Source organism: Parasteatoda tepidariorum, chromosome 11 (assembly GCF_982258835.1).
Source record: "Parasteatoda tepidariorum strain Cologne lab strain chromosome 11, Ptep-v5.0, whole genome shotgun sequence".
In the NCBI taxonomy this organism is placed as follows: Eukaryota; Metazoa; Arthropoda; class Arachnida; order Araneae; family Theridiidae; genus Parasteatoda; species Parasteatoda tepidariorum.
This window is the reverse complement of record NC_141765.1, coordinates 87,895,560-87,914,211: the sequence shown is the minus strand read 5'-3', so window position 1 is coordinate 87,914,211 and position 18,652 is coordinate 87,895,560. Positions and strand designations below refer to the sequence as shown.

The 18,652-nt window shown below is 33.9% G+C and overlaps 1 protein-coding gene across 4 annotated transcripts in view; it reads left to right on the top strand.

Moving 5' to 3' along the window:
* The window catches only part of LOC107441641 (coatomer subunit gamma-like), a 139,750-nt gene that overhangs the window by 31,595 nt on the left and 89,503 nt on the right, over positions 1-18,652 (top strand). For all 4 annotated transcript variants that reach the window (XR_015430317.1, XM_087154734.1, XM_087154733.1 and 1 more), the window contains exons 4-5: positions 1,457-1,500; positions 18,522-18,573. Coding sequence is in view for 2 of the 4 variants with exons in the window: in XM_087154733.1 (XP_087010859.1) it covers positions 18,531-18,573 (43 nt within the window). In the remaining 2 variants the exon portion in view is untranslated. The remainder of the gene's footprint in view (positions 1-1,456; positions 1,501-18,521; positions 18,574-18,652) is intronic.

Below are 18,652 nucleotides of genomic sequence, written 5' to 3'. Positions count from 1 at the left end.
GGTAGAAGTTGGTAACCCGAAAAGTTAATTTTTCTTACAAACCTGCGCCCTTTGAACCAACTCACAAAAATCGATAATTGCTGAAATCAAGTTAGCTAATTTTTGATCAAAAAATTCAAGTTTTGCTTGCAAAGCTTAGCGAAACGAATAACTACATTAAATTCAAGTACCAAAAGTTTTTGTTAACTCAGTTTTAAATAGTTAGAGCTAAAAAATATTTGACTAGAATAAAAATAAATCTTATAATTTTTACAATTATATTTTTTTAGTTATATTTCTTTTATGTGTTTTCTTTTATGTGTTTATGTGTTTTATGTTTTCACTCAAAACTCAATACTATTGTATAAAATGGTTTGGCCATCTAAAGTATCGGTTACCTTAAGGCTAACCAACTCTCGGTTACCTTAAGGCTGTGGTAATAAACCATTGATATCAAATCTCAATGATAATAAATGTTTCATTCATAGAATTAAGGTTATGAGGATATAACAGGTTAAATTCTCTTCAAACCATTTATTCAAAATATTTGTATAACATAAACAAACGAATAAGCATTATTATCGAACTTAAACATTATGCAGTCGTTATGCGACCAAGCTAACTAGTAAAGAGTATAGTTTTTCTATGCAAAAAACTCCCCTAGCCATTCGTCTGAAGAGGTGGCTGTGACTATGGTTACGAGGTTTAACTATTTCAAGTGGGGTGTTGAGTCATTATTTAAGATAGGTTATGACTCGGGTCGATGAGAGAAAGGGAACCAGGGAGAAAAGAAGCCCCCCCTCTTCGAGGTGCACTATTTCTTGTTTCCATTGTAGCAGACGGCCGTAGGCTTCGTGGCGAGGGGAGTTCTTCCTACAGTCAAACTATAAGTGCCAGTTCTTCACCTGACGGAGGATGTTTATCACAGGGTTGCCTTTTCCTCAAAACCTTTACTCGAGCCGTGATGGCTCAGGGGATAGAGCGTTCGCCTTCCAATGAGGTGAACCGGGGTTCGATCCCGGCGATGACTGATAGATACGAATTCCGCATCCGGCTTGCACCGACCACAGTGCTGACGTGAAATATCCTCAGGGGTAGACGGATCATGGGCTAGAGTCCCCTTGCCGTCATGCTAACCGTGGGAGGTTTCCGTGGTCTTCCTCTCCATGTAACGCAAATGCTGGTTAGTTCTATTAAATAGTCCTCCACGAAGGCAAATTTCTCCCAATATTTGATCCAGGAGTTCCCTTGCCTTCTGGATTGGGTTCAGGGAAAATTACAGGTTAAAACTGGTGAGAGTGGCTAGCACTGCAAAGGAATAAGTTAATAAATTAAGAAACAAAATATTTTTTTGTTTAAGATCTTCAAAGCAGGTAAAAATGCAACTTTGCAATTATAAATGCATTTTTTTATTGTGCAGTTCAGACTGCTTTTTTGAGGTATTGTTGTTCTACTATAGCACCTATTTTTGTTATAGGAAAGAGTTAATCCAGCTGTATAACGTAGTGCAACAAAATATAGGTAAGAATATAATTCTCATTTTTTATTTATTTTGACACCTTTACTTATTTTGACCAAAAATTTAAATTTTTCAATATCTGTTTCATTTTTTTTCAAAACTGCAGCACAAATGGATAAATACTATTGCTATTAACATGAATTCGGATTTGCAGTTTTGAAAAAATAAAATAAATGAAACAGGCATTGAAAAATTTAAATTAATCCATTTATTATTTTTTAATCCCTTTATATATTTAAATCCATTTATTATTTTTTTGTAAACTGCTGCACAAATGGATAACAAAAAAATAATAAATGGACCACCATAAATAATTTTTGATCTAATGAGTGGATCTTTACTCTCTTGGTCTCAATCTGAATGATTCGAGGGGGTAACTTCAAACATGCTAGTTGTTCAAACGATATTTTAAGTTACGAGATCAGACACAAAAACGTATTTTCTTTGAACAAACATATCACTTTATGGTAGAACAGTTTAACGAGGACCAATACCGCACACTCTCGGTCAACTTTTTTCAGAAAACGCTCAGTTCTTCCAAATCTTTTTTTGGCTTCCTAATTTGCATGAATACACCGTATTTTACACTATACAGTCTTAGATATTCCAGAATGTTGTAGGAATTCACTTTCAAGGAAGACAGGGTACACGCATCTATAGTTCTCTCCCCAGGAGTTGGCACTTCACTCCCCTTCATCACGGGGTAACCGACAATACTATTTCTCTATTTTTGGGAGAAGGGTGTGAACAATTCTGAACAAGGTTGCTATTTGTCGATCGTATGACTAAAATATGTATTTCGCAATCTTTAGGTGCATTTTTGAACATTTAATATTTCATAAATTTGATATTTTTCGATTTTGAGTGAATAGTTTGTCCTTTTTGAGACAAATATATTTAATTAGCTAGAGTAAGGAAAGGTATAATAGCAGATGATAAAGCGAAGTAAGTGACTGAAAAAGAATTCGCTGTTTGCGCATTAAGGGTTGTTTCAATTTCAAGAGCGGAGAAGTTTCTCCTCTTACTTCCCGCTCTGAAATGAACTCCGAGGAGGTGAAGTCAAGTGTCAACTACTGGTGAAAGAAGTAGAGATTGTTGACCTCTAATTATCAACATCAAAAATTTTATCAGTTCGCTGAAGCACTACAAAAGGTTAATCTAAAGAAGCCCGCAGAGGTTCATTCCTGATGTAGACGTGACTTTTAAGGCTGGATGCGCTCACTTTTTAAACTGTCAGAAAGCTGGAGAAGTTCTGATGGTAGAGAAATGTTTCTGTCAATAATAGACAAGTTGGATTTGGGGCGAGTTCATTGGAGTAGAATCGAAAAATTCAACTGGCATGCAAAGTGTTGTTCTGAAGACGAGCTGGTGACTGTAGATCTTCCATATATACAGCTCGGAAGCCCAAGAGGATAGCCGGTAAGAAGGCTGACCAATGGTCTATTGGCATAACTATAACTACGTTTATTAAGCATCAATTCACTGTAAGACATATTAATTCGATTCAATCTAGAGGTACTTTTGATAGACGAAAGTTGACATTGTCGATTTCTACTTTCCCTACATTTGTGACCTGCGGACGTGCTATGAAGAAGCTTACTTTGATGTATGATACACATTAAAAAGTTGACTTTCTATTTGTTACTGAGTCATCGTCCTCCTCACGCTGTTGCTTCTCCGTTTCATTTATGCACAGCGTGATGCTGCACACACTAGACTGTTAATAGCAACACAGGGGAGATCACATACACTACCATGAACTTAAAACAACTGTCACCACAAATGCTCAAAATCCGGTAAACTTAACACAGCATTTCCGGTCTTTGGCAAATGCGGCAACTAGTAGTATCCATTTATCGAATTCTATCCCTGATAAAATTTTGGAGGCGGAGTAGGATGGCATAACGACCACTACGAATGTTATACATCAATTGAAGTGCAACAGGAACATATACATCAGTGCAGCTTTCTAGGATTGGGGCCATCGTTCTATCATTCCATTACTTTGAGGATGGTAAGGTGAGGATCAAACTCTTTTGATGCCCATGAGATGTGCTAGAGTTTCGAAAGGTATACTCTCGAACTGGCGACCCTAGTCGGTCGTTATCACTGAAGGTGATCGTAAAAACACGGTTCCCAGTAGAACACAGAAGTTAAGCATCACTCTCTGCGGTCAGTTAGCGGGTGGGTGACCACTTTGATCAGCATGCGTAGGGAATGAGGGTGCACGGTATCGGTCTCGTTAAACTGATCTACCGTAAAGTGTTCGACTTCGCGAGCAGGTCGTCGGGTTGCCAAAGCAGGGGAGCCATCCCCTCTGCAGAGGATCAAAATTGTGATGGCATGTCTTCAGATCATCTTCAGGGATGTTTTCCTGACCATCGCCAATAGCCCATTGTGCAGCTCTGGTGAGATATAAATAAAGTATCTACCTACCTTACAAAGCGGGCAATACAGGTTTTAATGAAAGCCTCGGCTACCCTCTCTGCTGTATTCGGAACAGCTTCCACCCATCTAAGGCTCTTATATTATCAGAGCTGACCTATCAAGCAATATTGGAGCAAAAAAGTTCGCAAGTTAACGTTATGTTAGTATTGTGCTTATGTTAGCTCTTTGGAGCAAAAATAGATGATGAGTCGGCCTGTCTAATTAAGGGGCTCTACACCCATCTATAGTTCGTTTACCAGGAGTTGGCACTTGGCTCCGCCTTCATCACGCGGTATCCGACGATACTATTTCGCTATTTTTGGGAGAAGGATGTGAATAACCCTGAACAAGGCTGTTATTTGGCGATTGTATGTCAAAAATATTTATTTTGCAATTTTTATGTGAATTTTTTAACATTAAATATTTCATAAATTTAATGGCATATCTTTCTTTTGAGTGAATAGTATGACCTTTTTGAGGCATTTTGCTGCAATATATTTAATTAGCTAGAGTAACGAAAGGTATAATAGCAGATGATAAAGTGAAGTAAGTGACTGAAAAAGAATCCACTGTTTACATTTGACGAGCAGTAAGAGTTGTCTCATTTTCAAGTGCGGGGACGTTTCTCCCTATACTTCCCGTCCTATACTCCCGAAAAAATAGGGGATTTAGTATGCCATATGATTTTTGACATGGAATGCAGTGACTAGACCACGTATTGCAATTTCTATTTAAGTTAGGCTAAATAAATCTATTACAAATTAATTTATTAATTTCTTTTGTACCTGAGTGTGATAGGTTATGAATAGTATCAAATATTTGCGTACGTAATTGTTTTGGAATAAAAGGTCGAGCAGTTTTAAAAGAAATATCACAATATAAAAAAAGTGTTCGTATCAGTCATATTTAAATTTTTTAAATCTAAATCTTAGGAAATATTGATTAAACGATTTAATTCCTCATCATTTTCCTGAGCTTCTGCTATTTTGCTATAATCTACAGGATTTGGCATGTTTATAGGAGTTATTTTTGATAACGCATCTGCTGTTATATTATCAGAACCATTTGGGTATCGTATATCTGTTGTAAACTGAGATAAAAAAAAATCTAATTGAAGGGAAAATTTATCTAACCTTTGCTTGAATGCATAGGTGAGTGGTTTGTGATCTGTGAACAAAACATAGTCTCGAGAATTGTTTGATTACAACTCCCTACAGTTGAAGAAAATCGTTTTCTGTTTAAAATAAAGATTTTCCTGTTGCAAAATCCGAGGCAACCACGTGCAATTCTAAATTTGCATCGAGGTAAGGATGCGTAAGCAGCGTAGTGTAGTGTTTGCTGAAAGGATTTTGCAATTTTGAAATTCGCTCATGGACTGTGCTGACCAGTTAATCATACGATTATCATTGCGCTCTTTGAGCCTTTCAAAAAATTGCTTAAATGAGTTTAGTTATAAGCTGCACGAGGTAGAAAACGATAAAGTGAGAAATCTAAAAGAAATCTTTCCAATTCTTTTTGGCTGCGGGTAATTTAAAATCGTATCTACTTTATCAGGTATTGGTTTCGAGCCCTCCTTAGTTATTAAATACCAAAAAATTGACATTTCTGGCACACCAAACAGACATTGAAATACGGTTCGAGCATGCATTTTGTGCTGTAAAGGTGAGTAGCGTTTTTAAAAAGTGCTTAAAGGTGCGTATTTTCGATTTTCGTTTATTAAAAGCTATTAAAGGTACTTTTTTCATTGGGTGTTTTTAAAAAGTGCTTAATTTTCCCTTTTCGAATTTGGAGTTTTTTTTTTTCCTTAACCATGTCAATTTTCGTCACGTATTATACAAAACCGTATATTTCACTTTGTTCTATTCAGCATTTTAACAATTAATTCAACCACAACCTATTTCGGCGTATCGTCAGTCGTTGTTATTGTTCATTTACGTCGCACTAGAGCTGCTCAATGGGCTATTGGCGACGGTCTGGGAAACATCCCTGAGGATGATCCGAAGACATGCCATCACAATTTTGATCCTCTGCAGAGGGGATGGCACCTCAGCTTCGGTAGCCCGACGACCTGCACGCGAAGTCGAGCACTTCACGGTAGATTAGTTTAACGAGGACCAATACCGCACACCATACGCATACGGATCCAAGTGGTCACCCCCCCCCCCACTCACTGACCGCCAGTGATACTTGACTTCGGTGAGCTGCTGGAAACAGTGACGTATTGTTGGTCCATAGCGTATGAAAGCGCCAGAAAGATCAATCACTCGACCAAACGGACGTCACGGTGAGCGTTGACATCACTGGTCTAGTAACAAGTTTGTACTCTATATCCACGCCTCTAGTGAATTGCGGTGCTTGTTTATTGCAGCTGTACATAATTTGTTCTTTTTTAATTTGTTTTTTATAAGTTGCAATGATTAATAATAATTGATAACATTCAGTCTCTTTGCCAGAAAAATCTGCAATTCGCAAATTTTATGACACATTTTTTTTCCAGATTTTTTTAAAGATTTATAATTCGTAAATTTTAAACTTAAAAGAAAAAAAAAACTAATATGTTATTCAAATTTAATTCTTTATATCATTCTGAAATTCAAACATTTCAAATAAAATTAAACACAATTCATGTATTTACAAAAAATTAATAAATAAATAACATAAGAACATTTTGGTAAACATTCCAAGCTAGTCAAAACATTATATTTCAGATAAAGCACAAGAACTTGGAAAATGATAATAATTGCTGAGATATAGTCTCATTACTGCCTGTTAGCGTACAATTAGTTTGCTAGTAAAACGCTTTCTTGGTTTTCATTTGTGTGTAATGGAAATTCTAATTATTTTCATTCAAAAAGTCTCTCAAAATATGATTTTACTCCTCTATTTCAATTACAAGGCACTTTGATATATGGGTCGTGTTAAAAGTTAAAAATATAAGAAAAGTATTTCACAACATCCACTTAGATGACAAATTGTTTGTCAAGGATGATAAAAAAATTAATGGTTAAAAAAATAATCCATTGCGATAATGAACATTTAGCTGTAATCTTATTATTGTTCAGTTATCTAAAAGACTTTTTCGTGGTTTTCCTTTGCATTTAACGCAACATTTGATTTGTCTAAATTTTAATTTAATTTTAAATAATATACAGGTTACTACAAAAGCTTTTATAACCATGATTTTACTCTGATATTTAAATTGCAAGTTACTTTGATTTCTGGATCGTGTTGAAAGTTAAAAATATAAGAAAAGTATTTCAAAACATCCACTTAGATGACAAATTGTTTGTCAAGGATGATAAAAAAATTAATGGTTAAAAAAATAATTCATTGCGATAATGAACATTTAGCTGTAATCTTATTATTGTTCAGATATCTAAAAGACTTTTTCGTGGATTTCCTTTGCATTTAACGCAACATTTGATTATTTTAATTTCAACTTAATCTTGTTTAAAATAAATTATTTTAATAACTTTTATAAACATTGTTTTACACCGATATTTAAATTGCATGCTACTTTGATTTTTGGAAAGAGTTTAAAATTACAAAAAATGTGAAGAGCATCTCGCTAATCACCGAAATAATTGACTGTCTGTCAAAGACGCTAAAAAAATTATTTATTATATTAAAAAAATTCATTACCATTACTGAGCATTTCGCTGGAACTCTTTAAGCGTCAAGCAATCTGAATGATATTTTCGTGGTTTCCCTTTACGTGTAACGCAAAATATGATTGTTTTCTTTAAAAAAAAACATTCATAAAGGCAGAAATGTTTAAATATTTGCATAAATTATGAGTTATTTTATCTTTATTCCTTGTTAAATCAAAACAAAATGAAGAGCATTTGATTGTAGGCAATTAATTAGCAAGGTAGATTGTCTTACGCGGACATTAAGAAATGAATTGGGAGATTTTGATAGGGATACATATATTATAATAATTTGAATAATTATTCGTGCAAAGGCATTAATAAAGATCGGAAATTGAAAGATGCAATCGAATTCATGATAAATGCTACGAATAATTATTTTCATGAAAAAGATTTTTATTTTTAATTCTCATCGGAAAATTTAAAAAATTTGCGGTTGCATGGCTTATATTTCGTTTAAAAAAATTTGTCATTAATGTGCATTTTTAATTATAACGATTTTAAAACAATAATAGTAAACTTATAAAATTCAAAGGGTTTTAGTTTTGAACTCGTTCTGTTAAATCAAATTTTTAAAAATAAAAAAATGCTAATATAAGCATCCGTACTTCAGTTATAATAGAACCAGACGCTTTAAACTAATAACTATGGTTGAATAAGCAAATATCCTTCCTTCGGTTTTAATTAACCCAAGTTCTGAAAATCGAAACTAAACAAAACCGAAACTATAGTATATAATTCCTCGTAATCTGAATGATCTCTGGTTTTAAAACTTCAATAAACAAACAAATAAATTATGAGTAATGAATAGACATCTTTAAGCAATATACAAAATAATATACTGGTTTACGGAAATGAAAAAATTTTAGAATTTAAATTAAATTGCTTTTTAATGATCAACACTGATTACGCGCAATGCTAAGGTATGGCGGGAACGTCAGAAAATAATCCCTAGGACAGGGGTTGCCAAACTTTTTTGATCATCGACCCCTACATAATTTTTCGAAATCTCCATAGACCCCCATAAAAGTAATTTTCTGTTAATTAAAATAACTCTATTAGATACTGTGTTTGCACATTTATTTTATGATTTTGAATATTTATTAAAGTAATAGTACATAGTGTAACAATAGTTTTATGAAAAATATATTAATGTTGAAATATAAATACCTTAATATTTATGAAATAATAAGTAATTATAAGTAAGTAGAAATAAAAAGTAAAGTATCTACGGATTTATTGCTTCTTAATCAATGAAGTGCCTGGTGTTTTTTTTTTTTTTTTTTTTTTTGCAAGGTTTGTTATATTGGATTCAAAATTGGTCAATTTTAATCTTAAATCCTCTCGAAACTAAACATTTAATTTATTTCTGTTCTTAGTTCTTCTGTACGTGACTGAAACCGGCTTCAACCATATAGGAACTTGGAAATGCTATCATAAATGGCTGAGCTATTTCGTAAAGTTTTAAATATTTTTGCATTGTATTTATATTTGTCCAAAATTTGCTTATTGTTAAATTTTTAAAAAGCGTCTTTGCTTCAAATCCCCATAATAATTCAGCAAGCTCATCTTGCAGGTTGATGTCCACGTTTTCAATTTGAGCAGAAAATGGCACAATAATCCAATCAGGGATGTCAATGTTTTCCAAATCAACAAAACGCAGTTTAAAATCGTCGCTCAATTTTTTAAAATTACCTGTATATATTTCCAAGTCTTCTTTTATTTCTAATTGTCACATATCTGAAAAATACTGATAATCCTTCGACCAGTCGAACCTTCCGGTTCGGATCGACCCCCATTCGACCCCCTGGCTCAGATCGACCCCCGCTTATGTTAAATAGACCCCTGGGGGTCTATATAGACCACTTTGGCGACCTCTGCCCTAGGACGACGCGAACGCCACTTTTTGTGCGTAAAACCGGTCTGTCAAAAGCGTGTTGCTTTTCTAAAACCCCCCGGGGAAAGTTAAATGTCCTTATCCCCTACATCATTTTACATGTTTGATGAAATACTTGCGAATCCGCATGGGCGTCTGCAGAGCTGGGTTCGGTGAGATTATTGCACTCTCATGTAGAACTCTGCTGCATTTTGCAAGATATTCTCTATTTCCACTGAAATTGAACTGAAAAATTTCTCGAACGTTTTATAATGGCTAATATAATCAAGAAAAGTGTTCTTTGTCAAAAACTAGTTATTTTATCACGATCATGTAAAGTCTTTGAAAGTTATTTTGCATTTTGTTAATGCATATAGTGCTTAAAAATATTTTTTGAGTGCTTAAAAAGTAATGAAGGTGCTTATTTTTTGATGAGAGATCTGGCTACGCACCCTGGTTGCTCCTCTGATTCACTAAAAATAAGGATATCACCGAGGTTAACATAGCAAAAAGGCAAATCTAATGAATTTTACATTTATTAATGAACCTCCGAAAAGTTTGCTCTACTCCTCACTGACCTCACTGAAATTCATAAAAGGAAACTTAAAAATTGTGTGTTTAATTTCCTCTAGTCCCCCATCTGGTCGAATATTTCTTGAGCTTTAAGGACTAGAGACAACCATAGTGACATCGAGAACCGGCGAATACCCTGTTCTCTAGCATGAACTGAAATTCTTGTTTTTACAACATCCCATATTTTTGGACTTAATCGTCTAGGTTTCCTGTGTGTAAGAGAACCAGTTCAATCGAAATAATGTGCAGTATTATGATTCGCCTGCTTAATTTTTGGTGTTAACTTAGTTAATTCCGGAAAATTTAATATGTGTCACCTGAAACGTGGTGGCTTAGGGGATAGAGCACTTGCCTCCCAATGAGGTGACCCGGGTTCGATCCCAGTAACAACTGATTGATTCGAATTCCGCACACGGCTTGCATCGACCACAGTGCTGACGTAAAATATCCTCAGTCGTAGGTGGATGATAGAGTCCCCTTGCGATTAGGCAAACCATGGCAGGTTTTCGTGGTTTTCTTCCCCATCAATAAGTCGGCCACGATGGCAGAATTTCTGCTAATACTTGATCCAGTAGTTCCCTTGTCTTCTGGATTGGGTTCAAAATGACAAGACTACGGAGTTGAACATTAGTAGTCGTAAACCCAAAAAACTGGGTAGGCTGTTCAACGACGGTTATAAAATAAAAAATATACGTCACCTGAAATTAATTTTATTTAAAAAGTATCAGATTCGGTAGTTATGCCAAATAAAGAAAAGTGACATGAATTAATTTACGCCATTTTAAGTCAATCAACAGCCCTAAGTGCTCTGAAAATAATTGGAACGGGCACCGTAGTAATTTTTTATTTGCAGTCTCTTCGTAATGCTCAATTAATGCTCACTAACTTAGTTCCGTAGGTCAATAATGTCGCGTAGAATAAATACGAATTAGTCTAAAAAGTTGAAGAGATTTATGTAACACCTTCTAAGTTCAGGGAACAAAGCAACTGTCGTCTCGGCTTGAAACACCCAGTCTTTTATAGGAATAATAACGGCACAGGAAATGACGTATTAGAACTTTCTAGAAGAAACATAAATAATAAATAAAAGCTTATTTTAGAGTTTTATAATTTCTTAAAATTCTGAGGATCGAACACTGCTTTCCAGGACGACGACTCTGACCTCTCGGCTACGCTGACGCGTCAATATTTTTGATTATTAGCTTTAAATAATTGTAATGGATCAAGGTGTAAATTTGTAATCATTTTCTGGACGGGCAAGCAGCTTACTTCCATACCTGAATCCTCTAAAAATTTTAAATTCGTTTTTTTATCAAATACAAATAAGGGACGTTTGGCTGTCAGATCATTTGTCGCCGTCACTGCGACAGTAAATTTTAAGATTTCCTGGCTATCGTTGTACGAACACGATGAACAAAATCCTTTAGATCGACAGATTTAACGTAAGATTTATCGTGGATCAGTCATTATTTGCTACATGGAGAGTCTTCGGCTGGCGGGGATCGAACCCACGATCTCTTAGAAATGGGCCCAGTTCCCTACCAGCCAGGCTATACCGGCCTAGGGGAGTCCCGCAGTGGACTGATCGTTAAGACATGGTTCCCTGCAGATCACCAAAGTAAAGCATCACCGGCTGCGGTCAGTGTGCGGGTGGGTGACCACTTGGATCAGTCTGCATAAGGACCGAGGGTGCGCAGTATTGGTCCTCGTTGAACTGTTCTACCGTAAAGTGCTCGACTTCGCTTGCAGGTCGTCGGGCTACCGAAGCGGGGGTGCCATCCCCTCTGCAGAGGATCAAAATTGTGATGGCATATCTTCGGATCATTCTCAGGGATGTTTCCCAGACCGTCGCCAATAGCCCATTGCGCAGCTCTAGTGCGACGTAAATTAACTACAACAACCCTGCCTAGGGGAGAGTTCTTACCATAGACAAACCATAGGTGCCAGTTCTTTACCCGATGGAAGTAATTTCAAAATTTAATAAAAGTGTAGGTTGAGTATCACTGCTTGTAAGTAAAGAATAAAGACTTGTTCTACCAAGAATAATTTGTTTTAAAACGTTTTCTCATCTGAATTAATTTACTTTTCATCCGACAGTTTAGTTCTCTGTTTTTACCATCCTTTAACGTTTTGAGTTTGATTTGAAAAAAGAAATAACTGACTGAGTTAACTTATTTATTCAGCAATTAGTTTGCAGTTATTAAATAATAAACTTTTTTATTATTAGTATTATTAAGAATTTTAGTTGCAGTACTATTGTTTAATAATGTTAAAAATTATTTTTTATACACTGGTTATCATAAATTAAGGAAAATTCACAAAAATCGCGATAACTCAAGAAATTACACATGGAATTTTATGAAACTTACCCACAATATACAACACATAGTAAGGTATTAAACAACATAAAAAGAAATTATCAGACATTAATAGTAGTATAGAAATTAGCACATGTATAAAATAAACAAATTGGAAGTATCGGTTTGCAATAGAAAAAGTACCTTTAATATGGAATATGATTGCCTCTAGAAGCAATACAGCACAAACAGCGATGTGTGATGCTTTCAATTATGCGGTCTATCAGTTCAATAGGAAGTGAGAGCCATTGCTCTTGTAAAGCAGTTGCAAGCGTGGCAAGGGTCTGAGGGGGCGGATTGATGGCAGATACACGCCTCCCTAGAGCATCCCAAACGTGCTCGATAGGATTCAAGTCCGGGGATCGAGCTGGCCACTCCATGCGAGTAATTGTTTCCTGTTGAAGATAATCATCAACAATGCGAGCTCTGTGTGGTCTTGCATTATCGTCCTGTAACAGGAAGCAATCACCAATTGCCCCGGCATATGGGCGCACATAAGCATCAAGGATGTTGTCTCGATAAACCTGAGCATTCACGGTTCCCCTTGGAAAGACATGGAGGTATGTGCGCCCTCCTAAGGATATGCCTCCCCAAACACAGACACTGCCTCTTCCGTATGCATCTCTTTCACGGATGTTTGATGGATGATAACGGGTCCCAGGTTCTCTCCATATCAAATAACGTCTACTGTCACTTTCTAGACTAAACCTGGACTCATCCGTAAAGAGAACAGGCCTCCATTGATCTGACGTCCAGTGGACATGTTGTCGGGCCCACTGCAAACGGTCTCTCCTATGGCGTGATGTGAGCGGCACGCAAATGGCTGGTCGTCTCGCATACAGACCACCTTCGTGGAGCCTTCTGCGCACAGTTGACGTTGACACCAACCTTCCGGTGGCTGCAGCAAGAGAGGATCTAAGATGTGTCGGAGTAGCGGTTCTATTCCTGCGTGCACTTAATGTCAAATATCGGTCATCGGCACTGGTCGTAACAGTTGGCCGTCCTTGACTGAACCTCCTAGATGCCGAATCTGTGGTTTGAAATTGCCTCCAAAGTCTATGAACCACAGATGGACTCACATTTAGCCATCTGGCCACTTCTGATTGACTCTGCCCTGCCTCTAGTCTCCCGATGGCTCTCCATCGTAGTTCTTCAGGCAAATGATGCCTAGAGGTCATTATTACGAATTGGCTATCTCAGATTTTCAATGTCGCAATCACAGTAAAATTTGTGTGCTTTCTCTCAAACTTGGACTTTTATGCTCCAGGCAGATGACGTAAGCCGAGTGCAGCGCCACTAATTTGCATATTGCAATTTTACTCAGCTACTCTTAGTGGACAACATATGCAAATTTTGCACGGTTTGGCTTACTTTTGAAAGAGTTATCGCTATTTTTGTGATTTTTCCTTAATTTATGATAACCAGTGTATTTAATCAGAGTTTTGATCGTTAAATGCGAAAGCAATTTTTTAAAAAATTGAAAAATAATAGTTTTAATAAAAACAAAATCTCATTTTTATTAACCATGATAAAATGCCTCAATATTTCGGCCAGGGCAGCTGAGTCTCTGAGTACGTCCTTGAGTGTCGTAATATGCTGAAAATATTTGAGTTTTAAATACCTTGCAAAAATAGTCTAAAAATTCTTTAAACGATCTAGATTTACGTAACGTGATTTGAGCACGTCAGAATATGATCAGCACTCAATTGTAAAGCGTCGCATCATCATAACATCACATCAAAATGTCGGAATTAAAACTAACCATTTATGAAAAAAATTAGTTCCCAAAATAAATTTGAAATTGTAATGGATTCTACGATGAAGTTACAATGAAGTACTATCCAGGTCTACCGACAATCCGGGATGTGATATTCCACTTTGACTAACTCGGCACTCCAATTGGCACTGTTTGGCGTGCGAATTCTTAACACGCCAAATCTATGAATCTCACGCTTTCTCGAATCGTACGAGATTAAACTTCGTGTTTGTTTATGTAATGATCGGTGGAACTCGCATATACAAAAATTTGTTAATTTAAATGAACAATAAAATTACTTAAGATATATAAGTTGTTTTTTTTTCGTATGTTTTAGTTTCACGTTAATTGTTTCACATAACGAAACTTCTATTTTTAATTCAAGTAACGTAAAAATGGTGCAGTAATTAATTATACAACTATATGTTTGTATTTACATGGCGCAACGCAATTTTATTATATTGACAAATAAACATTTCTACCATTCACGATTTCATCTATAGAATCATATTTCCGCTTAGAACTAAATGTTGAATTTTTTTTTATAAATTTACTACAAGAATAATTAATATCAGGAAGTTTAGCACTACACAACAATTACCATACCTTTTATAAAAATTATGGTTAATCTATCCATATTTCAATCAGTTGTTGAAAATTATTCTTGGTTTCTTCTTTGCTATTTAAAAAATAGCTCATCAAAGTAAAACTTAGACTTGCTTGATATAATATGTTGGTTCTCATGTGAAAATCGATTTTTGATAATTTCACATGAATAGTACTGATTTCTAAAAATTATTTTTTTTTTTTAATAGATTTAGTTTTGAAAAAGTATTAGTAAGCAAAATATTTGGCAGTTTCCTGTAAATTTCAAAACTAAGACCTGAATTAATACAAACAATTTTATCTAAGCCAATTATTTAAATATTTACATAGTCATATTAATTATAAAAAGTAATTAAAATCTAAATAAAAATGACTTCAAGATGAGTTAAATGCAATAGATCCAATTTACAGTAATGGTAAATAAGGATAAACTAATACATTTAGTAATAATTTTTATTTTAATTTAATTTAAAACATAATGCAGAAAAATAATAAATTATTTCGCTATGATTGCATTCAGTGTCTTAAACTTTGCCTAGTTTTTATTTTCATTTCATCCAACTTTTTTTACCATCAAGAAACAATGGTTCTCCTCGAAAAGAAAACCCAGCGATTTTTAGTATAGTCTCACCGTTTTAATATGAAATTATCAACATTTCATTCCAGTAGAAAGTTAATATCCCGTAAAGAGTCACTAAACATTTCTTCCTAAGTGAATTTGCGTAATAACTGATATTTTCTGTTTTGGGCAGTATGGTCCTCATATACGTATTAACCTACAATATTCAAACTTGGTCAGTCACATTTATTAAATCTTTATGTGAAACACAAAATATTGTAATTATACACTAATAAGGGTGCGATCACGTTTAATTTTGTTTATAGAGTAAAAAATTTTAAAACTTGATTCACAAATAAAATATATTGTTTAATTATATGGTGTAGCATTTAGACAACCACAAAATGTTGAGAGAAATACTATGCTGCAATTCAATGAGTACATTTTATTTTAATGATGATGTACTAACATTTGAATGAAATGACAATTCTTTTCTTTCATGCACATGCATTTCTTTTAAAAGTGCTTTTTTAATTTTTTTCATTAATTTAGATTATCTTGAATTTTTAATAATAAAGCACTTTTGAAATCATTTGTCTTTGATTATGTTCAGGGAAACTACAATCTTATAAAATTCATGAAGTGAAAAAGATATGGTAAATTTGAATCAATAGTATTAATGCAAAAATTATTTTGCATCTGGCTCATTTGCTTCAAAAATCAAATACATTCGATTTGGTCGAATATAAATACATTTCGATATCAGTTGATGTATTTTGAGCAACAAAATCCATGTATTTATGCATGATAATGATTTATGCATGTTTATTAATTATTAAATATAATAGCATATTAAATTAATTAAATTTAAATATAGGTATGAATTTGATAACCATCTGATTTCCTTTTCCGAATGTTATAATAAATATTTATATATTATTGTGGGAAAAAATTTGCAAAAATGGAAAAAAAAATATGGTAAAAAGTTGTTTCTAAGAGGAATATTCTGTTATTATGTTTTTAAAATTTAACAATTATAATAAAGTGGTAATTATAATCCTTTGGAAAACTTACAAATAGAATGCTTTAATTTAAAAAGCTGTTTAAACTATAATCAATGTATAGTATTTTGCCCGAAATAGAATTTACGAGTCGCAATTGGTAACCAAATATTTGCCTGCATCTTTTCTGCATGTATCAGGTATTCAACCAAACAACTATTCTTTGCATCCTTTATCAACACTAAGCTCAAATAGAAGGGAAAATTAAATAAAAAAAAATTAAATGTCTTCATAAAATTTTAGTTCAGCGGAAGAAACTACCATTGTAATGTAATGCAAAAATGCAGTAACCTTATTTAAAAGATTACTTTAAATATTTCCAAGTTAAGAGAAATAGCAAAATTAAAAGTTCTGGTGAAAATCAGGAGAATTATATCGATATTGATATAGTAATAACTTTAATAATGTGGTCCAAAATGCCAACTTATATCAGTTTGTCAAAGAAAAAAAGTTTAAAGATTAAAGGAACTAAATATGTGAATTTAATTCCTTAAAACAATAAAAATATATTGAAAAAATGTAACAAATAAAATCAAGCAACTTAATAAGAAAAAATATATTTTATTATAAAGCAATAATAAACATACATTATATTACACAATAAGGGGACACAATGTACGGTCAGAGTAGAATTTTTCTTTTTTTTTTTTTTTTGCTTATCTTGATTTTTGATAGATTACATTTTATACATACAATTCTCAAATATACTATCGACATTAAAAAATTTTATTTAAAAAAATATGATTTAAAATATATAATATTAAATATTATATTAATATATTTAGGTCAATTTTTTTAAAAATAGTTAGAAACATTTATGCATAAAATAAAGCAATATCAAAAATTTACAAAAAAGCACAGGTATGTTAGATCTAAATATATATTTTGAGCTAATATAAGCAGATAAAAAGAATTAAATAGGTAATCTTACAAAATGGTGCTAAATTTAAATGTTGGTTTATTATATTTTAAATGAATAAATTATTAGCACAAGTATCTTGCTGATACATGTTGATAAATTACAAAAAAAAAAAAAAAGAACAGTTATTTAATCTCATTGAATTTTAAGGAAGGCAATGTGTTACAACTGCAAAAATTAATAAGTAAAATCAATAAAATAATAGATCAATTTAGAACTGTTAAGTAATCAATGGTTTCAGTTAAATAAAAAGAATTGAAAGGAATCTTCTTAATACTTCTGTAATTCTTTAAGGCAATTATTTTTAAAGATCTCCATAACGATAATCAAGTTTAAAAAGACGATGTTCCTTGTTTACAGTGAAGGTTTGCCACAGACGCTTCTACTCGTTCGTACATATGCACGCATAACAATTAAGCAGTTATCGCGCAGTTTGGCGAAGAAGTGCCCCAGAGTTAGTCATAGTGGAATATCGCGGCCGGGATAGCCTGGTAGGGCGCTGGGTCTACGTCTGAGAGTTAGTGGGTTCAAACCCCGCCGGCCGAAGACTCCCCATGTAGTAAAGTGACTGATGCACGTTAAATCTGTCGAATCGCAAAAGTCCTTCATTTCCCATAACAAATCAATACCTCTTGGGGTACTGAATTGGAGATCGATCGTTCTCTGATTTAGGTCAAAATTACGATCTGTGGATGAATGTATGAATGGGTCCGCCCTATAAACGGGTGCGACGTAAGGTGTGGCAGAAGTCGAATTCTTGGCCATAGATTGTGCCACTGAAAAACAAGAAACGCACACTCTGCGTTAACTTTGCTGGATTTTACCAAGCAGGCTTGCCCATGTGGCAAGTGGAATTAGAAACAACAACAACGATGAAGTTGGTACAATGAAAAAAAAACGCGGTTACTTAAATGCGATATTTTGAGTATGAAAAACTGAAGGGAAAAAACTGTCAATAAAAAAGTTATAAAAGTAAAAGAAAAACTATGTAGATTTTCGTTTAAATTGTCACGCATTGACCTCGTAAAGTGGTAAATTAAATTTGGAGTATGTGTATTATAATATCTTAATCAAAATATCGGAATTTGAAAAGCACATAGGAGGTAACGTCTGGATATGGAACCAAATTGTTCCCCACCCCAGAGGGAGTAGTAACATACCCTTCATTTTTTATTGCAGTATTTACACTGCTGTCTCTTTTTAACTATGGTTTTACTAAAGCAACTATTTTTCTTATAGGAAAGAGCTATGGTGTTAAATGAGCTACATAATGTAGTGCAGCAAAACACAGGTAAGATTATAATTCTCATGTCTTATCAATTTTGAAATCTTTGCTAGTTTTGTCCAAAAATTTTAATTTTTTAATGCCT